Source organism: Wyeomyia smithii, chromosome 1 (genome assembly GCF_029784165.1).
Source record: "Wyeomyia smithii strain HCP4-BCI-WySm-NY-G18 chromosome 1, ASM2978416v1, whole genome shotgun sequence".
Taxonomy (NCBI): domain Eukaryota; kingdom Metazoa; phylum Arthropoda; class Insecta; order Diptera; family Culicidae; genus Wyeomyia; species Wyeomyia smithii.
In genome coordinates, this window is record NC_073694.1 from 2,326,791 (window position 1) to 2,347,292 (window position 20,502).

At 40.3% G+C, this 20,502-nt stretch overlaps 4 protein-coding genes across 4 annotated transcripts; 2 read left to right on the plus strand and 2 right to left on the minus strand.

Moving 5' to 3' along the window:
* LOC129717996 (thioredoxin domain-containing protein 5-like) lies at positions 1 to 1,303 on the plus strand. Its single transcript, XM_055668366.1, has 2 exons — positions 1 to 851; positions 906 to 1,303. The coding sequence occupies exons 1-2, from the start codon at positions 631 to 633 to the stop codon at positions 1,180 to 1,182; spliced, it is 498 nt and encodes a 165-aa protein (XP_055524341.1). The 5' UTR covers positions 1 to 630; the 3' UTR covers positions 1,183 to 1,303.
* A 6,772-nt stretch (positions 1,304 to 8,075) lies between these two features.
* LOC129732774 (uncharacterized) lies at positions 8,076 to 10,966 on the minus strand. The gene is made up of 3 exons (XM_055694003.1): positions 10,218 to 10,966; positions 9,976 to 10,164; positions 8,076 to 9,918 (listed from the first exon to the last, which is right to left on the minus strand). The coding sequence occupies exons 1-3, from the start codon at positions 10,682 to 10,684 to the stop codon at positions 9,450 to 9,452; spliced, it is 1,125 nt and encodes a 374-aa protein (XP_055549978.1). The 5' UTR covers positions 10,685 to 10,966; the 3' UTR covers positions 8,076 to 9,449.
* A 7,133-nt stretch (positions 10,967 to 18,099) lies between these two features.
* Positions 18,100 to 19,263, plus strand: LOC129733976 (S-phase kinase-associated protein 1-like). Its single transcript, XM_055695632.1, has 2 exons — positions 18,100 to 18,258; positions 18,441 to 19,263. The coding sequence occupies exon 2, from the start codon at positions 18,524 to 18,526 to the stop codon at positions 19,010 to 19,012; it is 489 nt and encodes a 162-aa protein (XP_055551607.1). The 5' UTR covers positions 18,100 to 18,258; positions 18,441 to 18,523; the 3' UTR covers positions 19,013 to 19,263.
* On the minus strand, positions 19,234 to 20,459 carry LOC129733975 (GRB10-interacting GYF protein 2). The gene is made up of 3 exons (XM_055695631.1): positions 20,264 to 20,459; positions 19,573 to 20,194; positions 19,234 to 19,513 (listed from the first exon to the last, which is right to left on the minus strand). Exons 1-3 carry the CDS (start codon positions 20,359 to 20,361, stop codon positions 19,280 to 19,282), a joined length of 954 nt encoding a protein of 317 aa, XP_055551606.1. The 5' UTR covers positions 20,362 to 20,459; the 3' UTR covers positions 19,234 to 19,279.
* Positions 20,460 to 20,502: the final 43 nt, after the last annotated feature.

A 20,502-nucleotide genomic window follows, 5' to 3' on the forward strand; every position in this document is an offset into this window, starting at 1 on the left:
TTTCCAGCGCCTACTTTCGAACAAACCGTTACACCTGAGGTGTTACTCCAGAGTTACGCGCACGATTTTTCATTGTTATTGATAAAGCAAATTCAACAAGAGATTTGAAAAATTACATTCGACTCAAACTCCTCCCAGGTGCAAAACCTGTACACGGCTATGCGCAGGGCACTCCAGAAATCGTTTAACAGTTCAACAGAGACACCCAGGTAGAGCACAACTGTCAGCTCCATCCACCCAACAGTACCAGCAGCAGGTGGACCTTAGACGGAAGACCATCGAATCACAGCATTTTTCCTCATCACGCCAAATTCCGGCAACCCCTCCCGGGAACAACGAACTCCACAGCAGCCTCGCTATCAGCGCAGTGCTTCGAGTGGTACTTTACCGCCTTTTTGGCGATCCGAGCACAAGTGCAAATAGAGAAGCTCGCAGAAAAACAAAAACTGTACATCTACCCGCGTGATCGCGCCTGAATTCGATGACGATCGTTCAATTGCTCGGCAATTATCCAATTTCCGAGCAGCCTCGTGCAGCTTCGAATTTTTTGGCAGTTTCGCGCTTTTCGTTCTGCGATCCACCCGGCCGCGCCGTTGTCAAACGCGAACCGTTCGTCAGTGTGCAGGTGCCATGGAAGTCCGTTCTGCTGGCGTCGTCGTCGTCGTGCTGCTGCTGGTGGCGTTGACGCCGATGGCACTGGTGACGGTGGGTGCATTCAACTCCCGGCTTAACGAGCTGGACGCGATCGACGACTTCGATATCATTCCTGCGTCCACCAAGCTGACGCCGCAGAACTTCCGCCAGCAGATCCGTTCCGCCCAGTACTATCTGGTGCTGTTCTACGCGCCATGGTTTGTATAATCGTTTAAGGTTAAAAGGAACAACTAACTTCCTTTTCTAAACAGGAGCGAATACTGTCAGCAACTGCTGCCCCACTGGATTCAGCTGGCCGATCTGGTGAGCGATCGTTTACATCGGATGGTGCAGGTAGGACACGTGGACTGTATTGGCGAGGAGGCCTTCTGCAGTCGGATGAACGTTGGCGATTATCCTACGGTACGGGCCTACTCGCGGGGTCCTCCGGTGCGCTACGAAGTGATACCACCGTACGAGCTAGGGGACACGATCGAGTATCTGCAGGAGTACGTGTTCACATCTACGAAAGATCAGCGGCACGGTTGAAACTGTTTTAGTGTTTTTTTTCGGTTGTTGTTAGAGGTGCGTTTTGTGTGCTTTTGAAAAGTTGTTGTTTCACACTTGGAAGTTGCAGTTATTGTTATTGTTTTAAAAACGGGGGCTAAATAAAAGTGCTAATGTTAATACTTATCTTGTCTGTATTGCTCCAATTTTAGTTCTGGGTAATTGAAGGTTTCCGTTAGAGCGTATTCCATTTTTATTGTAATTGACCGAATTTCCCTCATACTAAAGATAACTCGTTAAAGTTGTGTATTTTATCCAGCGAATTCAGGGTGGCAGATGAAAAGAAAGCTTTTTGAATGTAATCCAGAATCTTTTAACTTTCTGATAAGTTGTTCATTGTTCTACAGGTGCATGTGAATCGAATATGTTTAGATCGAAAAAAAAACTTCGACATAAGGATTAGGACAATTTTTGGACGGTGAAAAAAATAATAAAAGATTTTGATGAACAGGGCAAACACTGTCATATAGTTCACAAGTATTTTTTGCCGCTCACGTGAAATTTGTCCGAAGAATAAAAATATAAATATTATATATAACGTAAATATATCCCAATAACAATAATAATTGAATACAGAAACTGTGAATAAAAGGAGGAGGAAAAGTTCCAGTGCAAACAAAGAAAATTTTGAATCAACTTTCTGTTGTTTTAAATTGAATCATAATAAGGGTAAATTTCTCCGCGAATTTCATGACTGTTGATCAGTTGCACTAAATAAGTCCCAATAAAGAGCTACAATTTCCCTCCTTAAGCGTCATTTAAATCTGTGTTTACTAGTTTACATTTTATAAATTATATATTGATATACGAATCCATAATTTAACCTCAAACAATCGCTGCTAGGTTTTATTTTAATTTAAGCCGATACAAATTTCATTTTCATTTTAGGTCATCACCCCCTTCAAAAGTGTTGAAAATTGGAAGGGGAAGAAAAAAGTTCAAGCCGTTTTGTTAATGTTATTGACTTATCGACAGCGTATATGCTTAACTTAGCAACAAACAAGTCCAGTTATTTAATTCATTTTAACCGCAATGAGGTTAACAACTTAAAATTTTTTGAAAAAGCACATTGTTTGTATAATGTGCGTGTGAAGTGGGAAATTTATAGGAAGTATGGCGGAGGTGAAAAGCATATCACCCAATGCCGCACTTGCCAACGTTATGGCCATGGTTCCAAATTCTGTAACATGGACCAAAAATGTCTTAATTGTGGAGACTCTTCTCACAAAAAGGACACATGTCCTGTGAAAGAGAGTAAAAATTTTCGCTGTGCGAATTGTAACGGCAACCATATGTCAAATTTTTATCAATGCCCAGTCCGTTTAGCAATTGTTAAGGCAAGGCAAGGTAAACAAAATTCAATTTCTCAATTAAAACCAACTTCAAAACAAAATTCTCCAAGCGTACCAGTGACGCATAGTTTACCTACTCCTTTGCATACCCGTTTAACTTATGCACAGGTTACAGGTAGTTCGAACATTATACCGCCTAGTGTTGGTAGTTCGAAAATGACCGTTAATATGGGTAAGCAAAACACGCTAGAAAATAATTGTACACCTATTACTCCAGCTAATATTGCTGCCGAAAATATTTTTTCTAATGTCAACTGCCTGGGGCCTATTACGGCAGGTAAACTTTCTTTTTTGCAACAATGTTCGATCTTATGAACGCCATGTTGCAGGCAAAATCAATGTTTGAAGCCATTCAAATAGGCACAAATTTTACTATTAAAATTGTTTCTAATTTAAAATTTAGCAATGATTTTAAATAAAACAATTAAAATATTCAATTGGAATGCTCGCTCATTTAAGGCCAATGAGAATGAGCTTTTTAATTTTTTAACAGTAAATAATGTGCATATTGCAATTATTACTGAAACATTTTTGAAACCTAACATAAAATTAAAATATGATCCCAATTACGTGGTTCATAGATATGAAAGGATTCAGGGTTCCGGCGGTGGAGTTGCAATTGTTATTCATCGCTGAATCAAACATCGTGCTCTTCCCCATCTTGAGACGAAAGTTATTGAAACTTTGGGAATTGAAGTTGAAACTGAACTTGGGATTTTATTTATTGCCGCAGCATATTTACCATTTCAATGCACACGCGAGCTTTTAAAGGTGATTTACAAAAACTCACCAGAAATCGTTCGAAATTTTTCATAATCGGCGATTTTAACGCTAAACATCGTTCATGGAATAATTCTCAAAGTAATTCCAATGGCAAAATTTTATTCAATGATTGTTCTTCAGGATACTATTCTATTTTGTCTCCGAATAGTCCTACATGCTTTTTTTCTGTAAGAAACCCTTCAACAATTGATTTGGTGCTGACAGATCAAAGTCATGTATGTAGTGATTTGATCACACATGCTGACTTTGATTCTGACCATCTTCCAATAACTTTTTCTTTATCACATGAATCAGTTTTAAACCCTATGAGCTCTGTTTTTAATTATAACAAAGCTAATTGGGAAAGATACAAAAATTATATTGAGAGAAATTTCAATAATGAGCTTGATTTGCAAAACGAAGTGAATATTGATTCCGCTTTGGAAGCATTAAAATGTGCAATTGTTGATGCCAGGAATTATTCTGTTCCAAAGGCTCAAGTGAAATTTGATTCACCAATAATTGACGAAAATCTTCAACTTCTAATTCGTTTGAAAAATGTCCGCAGACGTCAATATCAACGTTTTCGTGACCCTGTTTTTAAAACTATTTATAAAGATTTACAGAAAGAGATTAAACATAGATTTACTCTTCTGAGAAATCAAAATTTTGAGACTAAAGTTGAAAAATTGAAACCATATTCAAAACCATTTTGGAAGCTGTCGAAGATTCTTAAGAAACCTTCAAAGCCTATTCCAGTTTTAAAAGATGGTGAACGTTTTCTTGTATCCAATGAACAAAAGGCTCAAAGACTTGCTCAGCAGTTTGAGAGTGTTCATAACTCAAATTTGAATTTTGTGAGTCCAATTGAAAATGAAGTCACACGTCAATTTGATTTAATTTCTTCCCAGAATTTTTTACCTGCAGAAATAATTCAAACTAACTTGAATGAGATTAAATCAATTATTAAAAATTTCAAAAATATGAAAGCACCTGGTGACGATGGAATCTTTAATATACTAATCAAACATCTCCCTGAGAGCACAATGGAATTTTTAGTGAAAATTTTCAATTGCTGCTTCAAAATTGCATATTTTCCCAAATTATGGAAAAATGCAAAAATTACTCCCATTTTAAAACCGGATAAGAACCCAGCTGAAGTTTCAAGTTATCGACCAATCAGTTTGCTTTCTTCAATAAGTAAACTGTTTGAGAGAATTATTCTTAACAGAATGATGTCACACATCAACGAAAATTCAATTTTTGCAAATGAACAGTTTGGATTTCGCCATGGCCATTCCACAACTCATCAATTGCTCAGAGTTACTAATATGATATGAGCTAACAAATCTGAAGGTTATTCCACTGGAGCTGCTCTTTTAGACATAGAAAAAGCATTCGACAGTGTTTGGCATAAAGGTTTGATTGCGAAATTGCAAACTTTTAATTTTCCAATTTTCCTAATCAAAATTTTAAAAAATTATCTTACTGATCGAACTCTGCAGGTTGTCTATCAGAATTCAAAATCTGATAGATTTCCTGTCAGAGCAGGTGTACCTCAAGGTTCAGTCTTGGGTCCAGTCCTGTACAACATATTCACTTCAGATCTTCCTGATTTGCCTCCAGGATGCACAAAGTCATTGTTCTGCGATGACACAAGCATTTCCGTAAAAGGAAAAAGTCTTCGTGTCATATGCAGTCGATTGCAGAAAAGTTTAGATATTTTTTCTTCCTACTTGCAAAAGTGGAAAATCTCTCCCAATGCTTCTAAAACTCAAATGATAATTTTTCCGCATAAGCCTAGGGCTTCTTTCCTCAAGCCAAACAATAATCACGTTGTCAAGATGAATGGGGTTATTTTAAGTTGGTCCGACAAGGTTAAGTACTTGGGACTAATTTATGATAAAAAACTTATTTTCAAAGAGCACATTGAGAGTATACAAGCCAAGTGCATCAAATATACGAGATGTTTATATCCTCTCATTAACAGGAATTCTAAACTTTGTTTAAAGAACAAACTTTTGATTTACAAACAAATTTTTAGACCAGCAATGCTTTATGCTGTACCGATCTGGTCAAGTTGCTGTTCAACAAGGAAGAAAACGCTCCAAAGGATTCAGAATAAAATTCTGAAAATGATTTTGAAGCGTCCTCCTTGGTTTGGTACACTCGAATTACATAGACTTACTGGTGTTGAACCATTAGAAGCTATGTCAAATAAAATTATTAACAATTTTTTGACAAAAATCGTTGCAATCCTCAATTGCTACGATAAGCTCTCTTTATAGCCAATAAGTTAGCAATTAAGTTAGTTGTAAGTTTACTTCCCCTTTTCTGACAAGTAGGTTTAAATCCCTACGAATGATAAGTCCTAATTGCGAAAGCAAACAAATCCTAACAATTAAAATTACAAATTTCTAACAGTGTTGAGAAGTCACCATTTGCGATTGGACACACATACTCATTATTTACTAATATTTATCATAAATACTTAAGCTACTAACAAATCCCCCCTTAAAAAAAAAAAAAAAAAAAAAAAAAAAAACAAGTCCAGTGACAGCGAAAGTGTCATCAAAAGGCAAGCCAAAAGATTAACAGTGATAATAATGTATTTGATATGATGATGATTATTATATGATATTTTTCAACGCACTTTTGCTTGCAAGTTACAAACGTCGTAATCTGCACACATTTTTTTATGAAAGCTATTCCTTTTTTTTCTTCTCGGTGTTATTTATTTTTTGCCCTCCCCATAGCTAACTTTGATAACCGTGGACATAAAAACTATTCAAAATTTGTATCAGCCTTATTCGGTTTTTAGTTATTACATTCATATCAAGTAAATAGATATATTCTGATCCGCCATGATTATTTCATAATAGTGTGTCAAAAACAATCAATTTTCCACCAAATTAACGTTCTAATCTAAAGCTCGCCAAAAATATAATAGATAACTTCTCTAATTTACTAGGTGAGTAACTGAGTTTCATTTCATTCAATAGATGGCACCAGCAGTAAATGTTGCTCGATTTTGGCTTATTGAAAACGTTATGAACCGATTTAAAACATAAGCTAAACAAACCCCTTTGACACGTTAGCGATTTCATTGTGGCGTCATATAGGTAGTTGTATAAAAATGTCTGATTTTCTAATCAAACAATCGTCATTTGCGGAAAGTGTTACATTTTTTTATGTTATTGAAAGAAAACGGTGGCTGTAGCGCATCGAGAGTTTGGCGACTGTCCGAGTGAAGGAAGGCCACAAACCTTTAATGACTCTGAATTGGGGAAACTGCGAACGGAAAGGATCCATGCCAAATGCAGAATTAATGAAACTTACTAATACGCTTGCTTCGGTATTAGGAGTTACCCACCAGGCATTTCCAAATGATTGCATGCTTTGGGAATGATTTGAAAACAAGAAACTTGGGATCTTTATGATTTTAAGTCAGGGGACGTTCAACGTCATTTTTTCACCTGTTATTAACTGGTCCAGCGGCAAAAGGAAAGGTTTTCTTTATTGCATCGTGACGGGTGATGAAAAATGAATTTATTAACGCTTAGAAACGGTACCCACATTCTTTCCGACTTATTGGACCTTCAGTTCGACATTGTAGCGCTGCAGAAGGTATCCTGGAAGCGAGTATCGGTACATACTTACAAAGATGCCATCTACCAGAGCTGCGGCAACAAACACGAACTGGGCAAAGCTTTCATTGTGATGATCAAAATGCAGAAGCACGTGATTGGGTGATGGCCAATCGAAAACAGAATGTGCAAGTTGAGTATCAGAGGTCGTTTCTTCAACGTTAGCATCGTTAACGTGCATAGCCCTCACCTAGGAAGTAACGATGACGATAAGGACGCTTTTTACGCGCAGCAACATACATACTATAGCTGCTCAAAACATGGTGTCAAAATCGTTATCGGAGATCTCGAAGTGTAGCCATCAACAATGCAGCGGATAGGACTGTTGAAGTCGTCGAGAGTAATCGACGGTTCGACGAGGAGTGTCAAACGATTCCAGACGAGAAAAATGCAGCGAGGGCATTTATGGCCGCTTACGACACTATTGACCGTGTAGAGCTATGGAAAGTTATGCTTCTCTGCGAAACAAACAAGACTGATTAGGGCTACGATGGAAGGTATACAGGGCAGTGTGACTTCGACAAGGCGTCGGTCTTTCCTGCCTCCAGTTCAACATTGCGCTTGAAGGTGTTGTGGAACGTACGGACTTTAACATAAATCCAGCCAGTTTATATGCTTCGCTGATGGCGAGGACGTTCCAGGCAGAAAAGGTTTAATTGGAGGTGAATACGTCGTTGACCTAGTATCTGCTAGCAGAGAGAACTGAGTGCGATAAGACTCACATAGGCAGAAGCGTAGTGATCGACGGAAGTGAGTTCGAGGTGTTTGACGAATTTGTGTACCTCGTCAGACAACAACTGCAGCAGAGAAATCCGCAGACCAATTGTAGCTGGAAGACGTGCCTTCTACGGACTCCACAAGACGTTGAGATCTGACAAACTTCACCCCCGTACCAAGTGCGTCATGTACAAGACGCTCATGAGACCGGCTCATGGTCCTCTACTGGCACGAGACATGGACAATGCTCGAGGAAGACTTGCAAGCACTAGCAGTTTTCGGACGACGTGTGCTTAGGACTATCTTCGGCGGAGTATGGGAGGATGGCGTATGGAGGCGAAGAATGAACCACGATCTCTACGCTGAACCCAGTATCCAGAAAGTCGCTAAAACTTTAAGGGTACTATGTACGGGATATGTTGTAAGACTTCCGGAGAACAATCCCGCAAAAATGGTATTCGTCTCGAACCCGGCCGATACAAGACGTAGAGGCGCGACGAGCTAGGTGGTTGGACCAAGTGGAGCGAGATCTCGAGATCTGTTGGACGCTCACGAAACTGGAGATAAGGTGCTATGGACCGAGTGCGTTGGCGTAACATTGGGACGCAGGTGAAATCCTGAGGAATATTTCACCAGGAAAGTAAATTAGTAAGTAAGTAGGTCGATGTTACTAACGTATGCGGTAAAGAAATGACTTTTCTCGGATGGTGGTGAAAAAATAACTAAGACAAATAATTGAGTTTGATCAGTTTCCCATGTAAGGTAATTATGTTAGCTTACTCGCAAAAATTTTTTTCGCCCCTGCGTTTTTTGCTTACTCGCAATTTCTTGATGAACGATGCAACTTCCGGCAAGCACTTCGTACTATAAAGTTTTACCGGTCACGGTCAATCCGGAGAAGAAGAAGAGCAGCTTTGACATCCTCTTCTCGCTGATTGTCAGCCACAGCAATGTAATGTATGTCTATATGCGCCTGGTGCTTGTTCACTGTCTGGCCGGTTGCACCGACTTCTCGGCCAAGTGCACGTTGCGATGTCCGGAATGGGGCTTTCTTTCGATGCTCTGATTGTTGTCCAATAGTTCAATGAAAATGAGTGTATCCGGTGTCCACAAAGTTTTTTGACACTTCTGAACGGAGTAGTTTCACTGTTTTCGCACTGACGACGGTTGGAGTTCGACTGATAAAGCTGTCAATTTTTTTCTGTTGACTCATGGGTTACTACCTAAAGCTCTGTGATTAGCGATGTCGATCAGCTAGCTCTCCCACACGGTTGGGATATTGGGTTCGATTCCCGAACAGGTCGAGAATCTTTTCGAGCTGGAAATTTTCTTAACTCAGCACTGGGGCACGGTGTATTGTTGTACTTATCCTACAACTTGCAAAGAGTGCCACATAAACAATACCGATAACCAATTCTTTTCACTTAAATCTAGTTGATCGAGATCGCTATTAGCCTTACAGGCTAGCGTACGAAATTGTGTTGATGCTGCATAGGCAGTTTCGTCAGTGCGTATAAAAGTGAAACCTTTCCTTCCTTAAGCCTATCTATCCTTCTTAGATAAACGCCGGTAGATTTGATCCATGAGAGTTTGCATTTTAAATGGTTTTTGAATTCGGTTCTTTTTCTGAATGTGCGTGTTTCAAGCGTTCTTCGGCGATTCTGAGTTTGACTTGAAATCATTCTCTGTCGTTTGGTATCATGCAAACAATTTTCAATTGATTATATTTAGAATAATTTCAGTTTTGTCCTAGCACAATCCTTACCCTAACCTAACCTAGCATATACCATCGATCCTTCTCGCTAGCGATCAACCACGGCACGTACTGAGCTCGATTGATCTCTTCACTAAACTCGTAAACCACGACATCGCCCCCATTGATCAGTGCATGAAATATTCCCAAATCGTTGGACACGATCGTATGATTGCAGAGTGTCATCAGCGCAAAATCATGTCCCAGTCCTACCTGATCCTTTTCGTGCTCCGACAGCACATAGATTTCCTCCTCTGGTGCGGAGATTCGCTTGCACAGCTTTCCCTGCGTATCCTCACAGATGACCACGAAAATTAGCCGGGCCTGGTGTAACTTTCGCTGAAAGGCTATCGCCCGGTAGTAGTACTCGAAGGGTAGCGAGTCCTCCCGCCGGATGTGAATACCTACGAATTCTACGCGCCGTGGGCTGATCACCTTATCGCGTAGTTTAGCCAGTTGCTTGTAGGCGTACGCTACGCTGGCAACACTGAAGTCGGTGTAATTTATGTGACCATTGAAGTTGCTGTAAAGTGAGGAAACCTACCGTAATATGGACGCTTCTTGGTCCCATTTGGCACCCACTAGGTCCTGATAGCGACGGACACCGTTATCCAGGATGTAAATTTGATTAGCCTTTGCTGGTTGTGGGATTTCCATGGAATTTGTTACGATCAGAGCATTGGCGATGTCGTAGCAGTTGAAGGGAAGGTCACCTATTACTTCCATCGGAACCCTGCAAATGTTGAGTTCGATGAATTATTTTCAATGGTTAAGTTTATTGCATACTTTTCGAAAATGAACTCCAAGTTCTGTTTGGAAAACAGCGGCAGAAACGGTTTCACAAGTAAGTCGCCTTTTTCCGATAGGACCAAATTTTGTCTGAGCGCTATCAGCGTGAAGTACTGCCACAGTTGTTCCTCCAAAGTATCGGCCGTGAAGGCGGTGAAGACTATTTCGTCCTTGAGAGCGCAGGGATCGCTCCGAAGTATCAAATCCGTTGCATTGCCATCAATGTCCAGCATGCTGAGAAAGATCTGCACCGTCTGTTCGCTCCAGCGATTCTCGGATTCCTTCATTTCCTCCAGCTGCTCCGGCTGTTGGCGTGATGCATGCCGAGTGAATTCCGGTCGATTTGTCGTATTGACGATCAGCCAGATAAAGGTTCCCAACGAAACTAGCAGAATCAGCGGTTTAAGGTTGGCTCTAAGTAGCTGAAACAGGTGCCCCAAACAACCGAAAATAGGGCGCAGCATATTGACAAATTGTTGAACAAATCGATGCGGTGGTTTCTTTTCGACTTGTTTGCTAATTCATTCCGGTCTACCTCTAGCCGATATCGAACCAGATAGCATTCACTGATAACACCTAATACGAGTTCGGTTTTAAATGCGTTCACGATTTACGGCTGATAGGATAGGATAAATACTGTTTTGAATGTTAGGAACCTTTACAAATGCTTCGGATGACTCAAGTCCGGGGACTCTGAACGGAGTTTTCTATTCAACACAAGACCAAAACAGCGACTAAATCTACTGGGCCACCCGGTTCGTCATGCATAGCATGATACCGACTGATAAGATAGGTTTGCGTCGTCATTGCCCCTTATCGGATTCTATGACTGCGCGTTGATTGCATGTGTGCAACTTTTTATAGACGAAGGGCAGCTAATATTGGAATATTGGGCTTCGAATCCCTGTTAATTGCGCTTGGGTGGTGTGGTGACGCTTTTGCTTGTATGCAAGCTTGAACCGACCGAGAGCTTAGCTTAACGGCTTCTATGGCCACATTTGACGGAGCATTCGAAAACGTTCAAAGAGGAAATCGTCGACACAGTCTGATCATTCATTTATAGGCTCATGGGCGTAGCCAGAGTTTCGAATAGGGGGGGGGGGGGGGGCAAGTTCTTCAAAATTTTAGAGGTAAAAAATGTTTTTTTTGAAAAATAGAAATAAATACTAGTGTTTAGTGGTTGTTACATCAAGGCAACCAGTGAAAAGTTGTCCTTGACATCAGAGTGGAAAATTTGATTATTCTTTATCCAACCTCGAATATAAATAGATGTTCTTAAGTAAAAACTCTTAAGTTCATTTAAACCTTTGGACATATCATTTTGGCGACGAGGATCTCAAGAATCCACGAACATGGCAGAAGATAGAGTTGATCAGCAGCCGCAACCGGGAATTCAAGGTATTCAAGATCAGCAGATTTATTTATTTATTTATTTGTCAGCATCTCGAACTTGTTATAACAAAGGTTCCACAGACTGTAAATTATTCTAAGGCTCTAATTCTATTCTTAAAAATACATTTAGAAATATTAAAATCGAATACACTAGTGACACTGTTAAACGAACGAAGACATCTGTCCAGAGGATTATTAAAACCATAGGAAGTTCTATGACGTCTAATAAACAGTAAGTCACGCTCACGCAATCGTCGAGTAGGGACATAAAACGACACATTACATAACAATGAAGGACTGTCAAGATTCCCCTGAATCAGATCAAACGCAAAAACCCTCTGCAAATTAGTACGTCTGGAATTAAGCGTCTCCAAGGCGATAAGTTTACAGCGGCTTTCATAAGGGAACATCCATAAATGACGTAGCTTTTTTTAGGCTTTTTTTGACACCCCCCCCCCTTCGTAGCATTTCGTCACAAAATCAAGACCCCCCTATAGATAATTACGCAGCTTTACAACACCCCCTCCCCACATAATATTTTTTTTGCAAATTTTACTATCAAAAACATACCTTGTGTCATAAATGAACAACAAAAGACAAGAAAGTAATGAAAATAACCCTAAACATACAAAACAGTGATAAAAAAGAACAATCAGAAAAAATCCAAATTTTTTTCTTAGTTTGATATTTGCTACGTAGCTTGGCTTGACCTTCCCCCTCGTCACCTCTCGTCACAAAACTGCGAACCCCCTCCTCCCCCCTCGAATGCTACGTCATTTATGAATGTTCTCTAACTGGGCAGGTTAACTGGGTCAGACCAAGACAAGTGGCGAAGGGCAAATCGAATAAAGCAACGCTGGACTCTCTCTAGTCGAATAATTCGCGTTGTATGAACTGGCGACCACACGCATACCGCATATTCCAAAATGCTCCGAACCAGCGAGCAAAACAGCGCCTTGAGAGCATAGATGTCGTTGAAGTCTTTGGTGGTACGTCGAATAAATCCTAGTGTTGCGAACGCTTTAGCGGTTGTGATAGAGATGTGCTCGTCGAACTTGAGTTTACTATCAATGATGACTCCAAGATCTCGGATAGAAGCAACGCGTTGCAAGTAGGGATACCATCCGTCCTGATTTACCAGGACATGTCCTGATTTTGAAGTCCTATTTGGGCGTCCTGATTTATTTTTTATATTTTTGCATTTGTCCTGATTATCTTAAGATATTTAACTTTGTTGTGTGGCAATAAGCAGAATTTTTCAGAATTGCTCAATAAGAAATTTTTCATTGGTTGAATCTCACTAGAGTAATAAGACGAATCTCTCACGCGTTGACCGTTACCATTAAGCATCTGGCATTTGTTAAGTTTAAAGCATAGTTTACAGTTAAAAGCGAAGTGAAAAATTTAAATTTTCGCTAGCGAAATCTGTCGTGAAAACCCGGTTGTGGAACACACAAGTATTTCACCGGCCTGCAGTTTACAGTTCATGTGAAGCGAAATTCACGAGCTTACACTTCGAGCGAAGTGAAAATTGGTCGAAACTGACAGGATATGAACGCGCGGAAATGTCAAGATTTCGCTACCTACTTCTTTTTTTACGAGTGTGTGCATGCGTGAAAAAAACAAGCCCAAGTGAAAAAGATGCGATCCACAACCTTTGATTTCGCTGGATCGAGATTGTTTACAGTTCCAAGCGAAGTGAAATATCGATAACTTGCGTTTTTCACGAGCGTGAAAAAATGAACATTTTGTAAGAGATTTTTACTTCGCTTGGGACTTTAAACAGGGCTTAAGTTGAAACAGTTTACGTGTGTTGAATTTTTAAAGTATCTACTAAAGCCCTATTTAGAGTTCCAAGCGAAGTGAAAATCTCATACAAAATGTTCATTTTTTTACGCTCGTGCAAAATGCAACCTGCAAAAATTTCACTTCGCTTGGTAAACAAATTCGATCCAGCGAAATCGAAGGTTGTGGATCTCATCTTTTTCACTTGGGTTTACTTTTTTCACGCATGCAAACGCTAGTGAAAAAAGCAGCTGCAAGCGAAAACTTGCGTGCGTTTATATTCTGTCAGTTGCAGCCAATTTTCACTTCGCTCGGAGTGTACACTCGTGAATTTCGCTCCACTTAAACTGTATACTTCAGGCTGGTGAAATACCTGCGTATTCCACAAACGGGTTTTCACGACAGGTTTCGCGAGCGAAAATTTACACTTTTTCACTTGTCAAATATTTTACTTCGCTTGGAACTGTAAACTATGCTTAATGCGTAATAATTCAAAGTGGTTTGATGAAAGTGGATCGTCAGAGATACACTCAGATTTTTTACTAGGTATTTTTCTATACGGTTTTTCGAATTAACGGTTTTTTCACGCGGATTTTTAAATCGAAGGATTTTTAAATTACGCGTTTTTATACGCGGATTTTTTTCATTAACTCGTTTTTCGGCGAAATACGTATCCCCGGGTAAAAAAAACTGAGTAAATCAAATATTACGTCGCAGACAGACGTCCAAGCTGAGTTCCAAACTTGTGTAAAGTTTTTTGTAGTAGCAATTCGTAACTAGATAGCGCTACCAGTGACGCCAGCCTCGTGCACGAGCTCTATTGTAGCGATAAGGTCACCAGACGGCACTAGTGTACAAGTGATTTGAAACGCAATTCTCTTTGAAAATTTACACAGAATTTTCGATCAATGTTGTTCTTGCTTGGACATCTGTCTGTGATTACGTGTTATATTTGCTCATACTTCGAAGAATAGAATAACTTAGTCAAATTGTGCCCAGAAAAAATGTCCTGATTTCTAACTTCGACCAGATGGTATCCCTAGTTGCAAGGTCTTTACTCTAATAGAGTAATCGAAATCGATTCTTGTTTGCCGGCGGGAAAATGTTATGGATTTACATTTTTCGATGTGTAATTCCATCCCGTTTTCAAGGCACCAACGTTGTAGCTCATTTATATCCGTCTGTAGTACATAACAATCGAGGTGAGTCTTCACAATGCGATAAATTTTTAAATCGTCAGCGTACAGCAATTTCTCACATTTCAAACGAGAGCACAGATCGTTGATGAATAATATAAATATGAGCGGACCTAGGACACTACCTTTTGGAACGCCAGATGCGATGGAGAAGATGCGAGAATGCGAGCCGTTGACGTTGACGAAAGCGTTTCGCTCTGTCAGATAGGAGCGCAGCCAATCCGTAATCCAGCATGGAAAACCCAAGTAATTGAGTTTAGCTATAGCAATATTATGTGGCACTTTGTCAAACGCCTTTGCGAAGTCGAAATACATAGTGTCGATCTGTTATCTGTTCTCGATTTCATTTGAAAGGAAACTGGTAAACGTCATGAGATTCGTAGTTGTTGACCGTTTCTTTACAAATCCGTGTTGAGACTCTGATATCAATGGTAGAGAAGCTGCGTAGAGTACGTCGTGGACTAATCCTTCAAAGACTTTCGCCAGGCAGTACAAAATTGAAATACCACGATAATTCTCTACTGCGTGGCTAGAACCAGCTTTGTAAATTGGGCAAATTGAAGCGGTTTTCCATAAACTGGGAAACGTACTTTGACGTAGTGAGTTGTTGAAAATAATTTCTAGCGGAATTTACAGAGAATCAGCGCACTCTTTCAGAAACAATGGCGGTAGATTATCAATTTCCGGTCTCTTAGAAGCGTCTAGCTTTTTCAAGGCAGACCACACATCATACTGGGATATTTCAACGAGCGGAAGATTGAGGTTGAAAGTTGGGCAGTTTCTGAGACTATCTGGTGAAAATGTTGGTGAGTTTGTGCTATGCACGGGTTCAAAAAAATCGGCGAACAGATTTGCTAAGCCAACAGGTGATTTTGCAGTTGTGCCGTTCAGGGTCATCTCAGTAGGAAGGCGGTTGGTGCGTTTGCTGTTGCGTATGAATGCCCAAAACGAAGAGGGATTTTGTTTAGCAGTCGTTTCCATACGAGGAATGTAATTACGAAACGCCACAATTTGACATTCGCTGTAATGGCTCATCTCATCGAACATCACCGAGTTTGTCTTCGACGAAGAAATCGGAGTTACGTTCAAACACTGCTTAACCGCTACCAGGACCTCTTCGATAACTATGCAGGATAGCTGAATGATGCGGCTAAGGTACGTCTACTTCTCTAGAAGGTGGACACCCATTCGCACAGCGGTTCATGTGTCTGCAGTTAGTGAAATACGAATCTGAAGATATTATCAGCTACGACGGCAACGTCAATCGAGTCTGAGAAGATTTTCAGTTCCAGAATCTAACACCGGACCATTTCGAGTGCCTCATTTCACACTCATTCTCAGCAACACTCAGCAAGCAGAGAGCACTCAACCGCTGTTCAACCATTGTTGAACTCAGCCAGGTTTTCACTCGACGTAATGTGCTGAACGAGCGTTCGATCGTGCATGTTTCACATGGTAGAGAAGGTACAATTTTAATTGCTTTCTCAATCGCAGGGAAGAAAGAACGGGCTTCAACTAGCAAGTCTATAAGGTCCAGCTCTGCCAAGTTCTTACGGTCTGCTCTCATGCTGCTGCAATTTTGATACCAAACTTCCACCTCTCCAACAAAATTGTCAACCTCGTAAGCAATGACAACGCGTAGGCAATTGCACTATTTTCACCGAACCGTGTTTTCAGTGAGATTACAAGAGAATAGAGGCAAGGAATTGTCACAGCTCGGTTCCAATACTACAAGCTAGTTGATGTAGGCGGATTTGCCTGGTACATTTGTCGCTGAAATTTCCTTGGTGGATCAACTGAAAAACATGTTCAATCAATTATTTTTGATCTGGTTGATACTATACACAGATTTTTCTATGGGCTAAAGATGTCGTTTTGTACTATTAGAGTTATTGAAAACAAAATTCTGCACCAATGTCATCATCTAGGGTCCCATTCATAGACATTGTGCAAGTCTGGGTGACCATCGCACGGTGACGTCACGCACCTGAGTTTGACAACTACTGGTAACTTTGTTTACCTCCGGGTGATGCAGTTTGGTTCCCAATTATAGCAGAACTTTTCAATTGTGATCAGAATGCCCTTTAAATGTTGTGCGTGAGGTGCCAGTACACTAAGAACAATTATAAATTGAGCAGCATATCCACTACGCGCACGATTGCTCCATCAGAAAAAAGTACAAAGTCCAAAACGTAAACAAAGTTACCACTAACTGTCAGAAAAGTGAGGTTAAAGGGATTCGGTGAGATAGTCTACAGAACAGTACACTAAGGTCGCTTTTTTACGCGTTTTTGTTTTACGCGGATTCCGGAATTTACGCGGTTTTTTTACGCGGATCCCGGAATTTACGCGGTATTTTTTTTGCCCGGATTTCGGTTTCCCTTCACTCGGAATGCAAAATTAACGAATTTAACTAAATTTACGCGGTTGTTCTAAGCGGATTCCGGAATTTACGCGTTTTTGTTTTTACGCGGATTCCGGAATTTACGCGTTTTTTTTACGCGACACGTATCCCCCACGTAAAAAGCGACTTTAGTGTACTTCAATACGGATGGCAAATCATTGATAAAGATTGCAAAAAGAAGACAAATCATTTATAAAGGCGGAACGTCTATTGAATTTATTTCCGATATATGCATACATTTGACGTCTCAAAAAAGGCTGAAAGTTTACCAAATGTTAATAACAGAATCTCAAACTCAGCTATTGAAAACTGGAGTTATGTGAAATATATTGAATGTGTGTATATTTCCGGAGAAAAACGATGATTAGGGTGAATCTAGCAATGGCAACAAAACACACAAAGAGCAAATCAAATTTTCACTCACATATATAATTTTTAATTATTGGCTCAAAAGTACTTTTTGCTATCAAAAATGCAAATTTGCCTACGTTCATGTGCGTAAAGAACCAAACATGAATTTTGTTGGCTTTCTGATATAAATTTGTCACTTTTATCATTACGCCCATTTATGTAGTAGACCCAACCCCATGTGACAACAACAATATCGCCAATATAGGGCTCATTCAAATAATACATAACGCGCTCAGGGGTGGGGGGGTATTCAGCGAAGCGTTACATTGCGTGTGGCAAACATGTAAAATTGCGTTACGTGGGGGTGGGTGGGTATTGAAAATTGCCAAATTCCGCGTTATGTAATATTTGAATGGTTCCATAGTCACCGCCGCTTCGCAATAGTTAATTTTTTTAATAGGGAAGAAGAATTTAGAGCGTATTTCTGTTGTTTGCTAGTTGCATATAGTGACAGCAGATAAAGCAATGTTATGAAATGGTGTTTAAACATGTTTTCTATATGAGAAACACAAAAAAATACGTTGTGATTTAGGTGAAGGTATGCTTTTATCATTTTTTTTTTATTTTTTGTAAATACGATAGCACAATTGAATTCGAACCTGTATGCGCCTCTTGTAAGCATCGGATAGGTAAACTTTTTGCAATACCATCTGGCAGCACTGGCGACAATATTCCCTTTTCGTTCTTTTTTTTTGTTCATACAAAGGCAAAAAGCAAAGCATCGAAAGAATCGAGTTCGCGAGGAGTCGAAAATTGAACGAATAGCCAGCAACATCCTATTTTTCTTACTAGCTGTGCACTTGTGACGATATAAAAATAATTCTACATTATCAGTTCTGCAGATCTTCTGGTGAGTTGCATTCCAGTCGTGTTGGAAATCCCCCAATCGCTAGATTAGATTTCACTGCAGCCGTGGGTCTCCATTTTGAAAATAGAGAAAAAAGGAATGCTTTGAAGTTGAAGTGATTTCCGCAAGTTGGATCGATAGTGACTAACAAGGGCAAAATTTGGGATTCTCTTTTTCCTTCACAGGTTATTAATAGCAGGTGCGTTTTTTTTCGTTGTTGGGTTGTTGTGTGGCAAGCAAGTGAAGAAATAAAACATAAGCAGCGACAATGCCAAACATTAAACTGCAATCGTCGGACGGTGAGGTTTTTGATACCGATGTTCAGATCGCAAAATGTTCCGGAACAATCAAAACTATGCTGGAGGATCTCGGCATGGACGAGGGCGAAGACGAAGTTGTTCCCCTGCCGAACGTAAACTCGGCAATCCTGCGAAAGGTGCTGCAGTGGGCCACCTATCACAAGGATGATCCGGCCCCGGCTGAAGATGACGAGAACAAAGAGAAACGTACGGACGACATCAGCTCGTGGGATGCCGATTTCCTAAAAGTCGATCAGGGAACACTCTTCGAGCTGATTCTAGCTGCTAACTATTTGGACATCAAGGGACTGCTGGACGTGACGTGCAAAACGGTGGCTAATATGATCAAGGGTAAGACGCCGGAGGAGATCCGAAAGACGTTCAACATTAAAAACGACTTCACACCGGCCGAGGAGGAACAGGTCCGCAAAGAGAACGAGTGGTGCGAGGAGAAGTAAATTTTTATACTTTTTGTTACGTTTTCTTTTAAAAAGCCCCCTAAAAACAATTTAATGAACAATTTCATTTTGAAACTCGACATATGTAATTAGTTTCACTATTAATAAAAGCACACCTTCACGAAGTTCTAGCATTATCCGTGATAGACGAGAGTGAAATGGATACTTTCTCGAAATAAGGCACCTGCTTTTCGTTTTTGTTGAACACAAGAAAAAACTAATTCATAATAAACATTAGTTTTAATCACAAATCCTATTTTTATTCTTCTAACCTTTCTTAATCTTCTTCAGCTGTCGATACATCTCAACAACATTTTGCTGCTCGTGTTCCAACTTGAGGCGGGTGGCTATTGGCAACTTCTTACGTTTTCCCTTCAAATCGACTTTTTGATCTTGCTTCTTTTTCTTAGATTTTTCCTTTTTTGGTCTGCTTTCTTCGGGTTCTTCCTGGTCGTTGTTGGAGTTGAGCAAACTATGAAGCAAAAGACCTTTCACCCCAGGCTAAAATAAAAGAACAAATTTGAAACGAATTCTGTAATAAAATAACCATTCTGTCGTACCCTCGGAGCCCCAGCTAGTTTTTCGGCATGTCTAGGTTTAGTGTTAAGCGTTGGAGGACCGTGGACAACCTCCCCGAACTTAAACGTATCCTGCTGATATTCCTCCAACAATTTGTCCTCCTCTTTCCGACGTTTTTCGTCCCCTTTCTGTTTCTTCAATGCTCGTTTTTCCGACAGTGAAAGTTTCTGCTTTTTCCTCTCCTCATCTCTGGCTTCCATTTGCTTGGTCCGCTTTACCCCTATCGACTCTTCTTTGGCCTTCCGCTTCAACAGCTCATCTATTTCGTAGGATTTCTTTTTCTTCAACCGAACGGCGCCAGTTTGCTCGTTCCGTTCGACCTCAACATTGAACTTGCTGCTGAAGCTGGCTTCAAGGACGCGATCCTCTTGTACTTTGCTGGCACGCTTCAGAAAAGCTTCCTCGGATTCCTTGGGTAGTTGTTGAACGATCGAACTGCCCACTCGCAGGTTGCTCCGTTCCTGCTGGCGCTTCTGGCGCCGGCTGTTCGGGGCTCGAGGGCCATTTTGGGCTTGTTCTTTGAGCTGTATAAATCGCTTGAACCGATTTGATACCTCCTGTACGTCTCGTTCCTTTGGGGGGTTGTTCACTTGATCCTTAATTCTGTTCAAAACAATTGAAAATAATAGAAAGATTAACAATATGACGATAGTTCATGCTATTTTAACATACGCTGCTTCACGTTCAGCTAGTTTTTTCAGCGGATCTCGAATACCGTGCCGTTTTGGAACGGGGATCTTTCGGCGTTTATTCGGTCCAAATACAGCCATTATCACGCTGATTCAAAAACTCCTAAGCAGATATGATTATAAATAAACAAAATCGGGTTCACATGTTTTTATTGTACTTGACAGACGGTAGTAAAAGTCCCAAGTATGATGACAGTTCTACAAGGTATGCTATTCACGTCA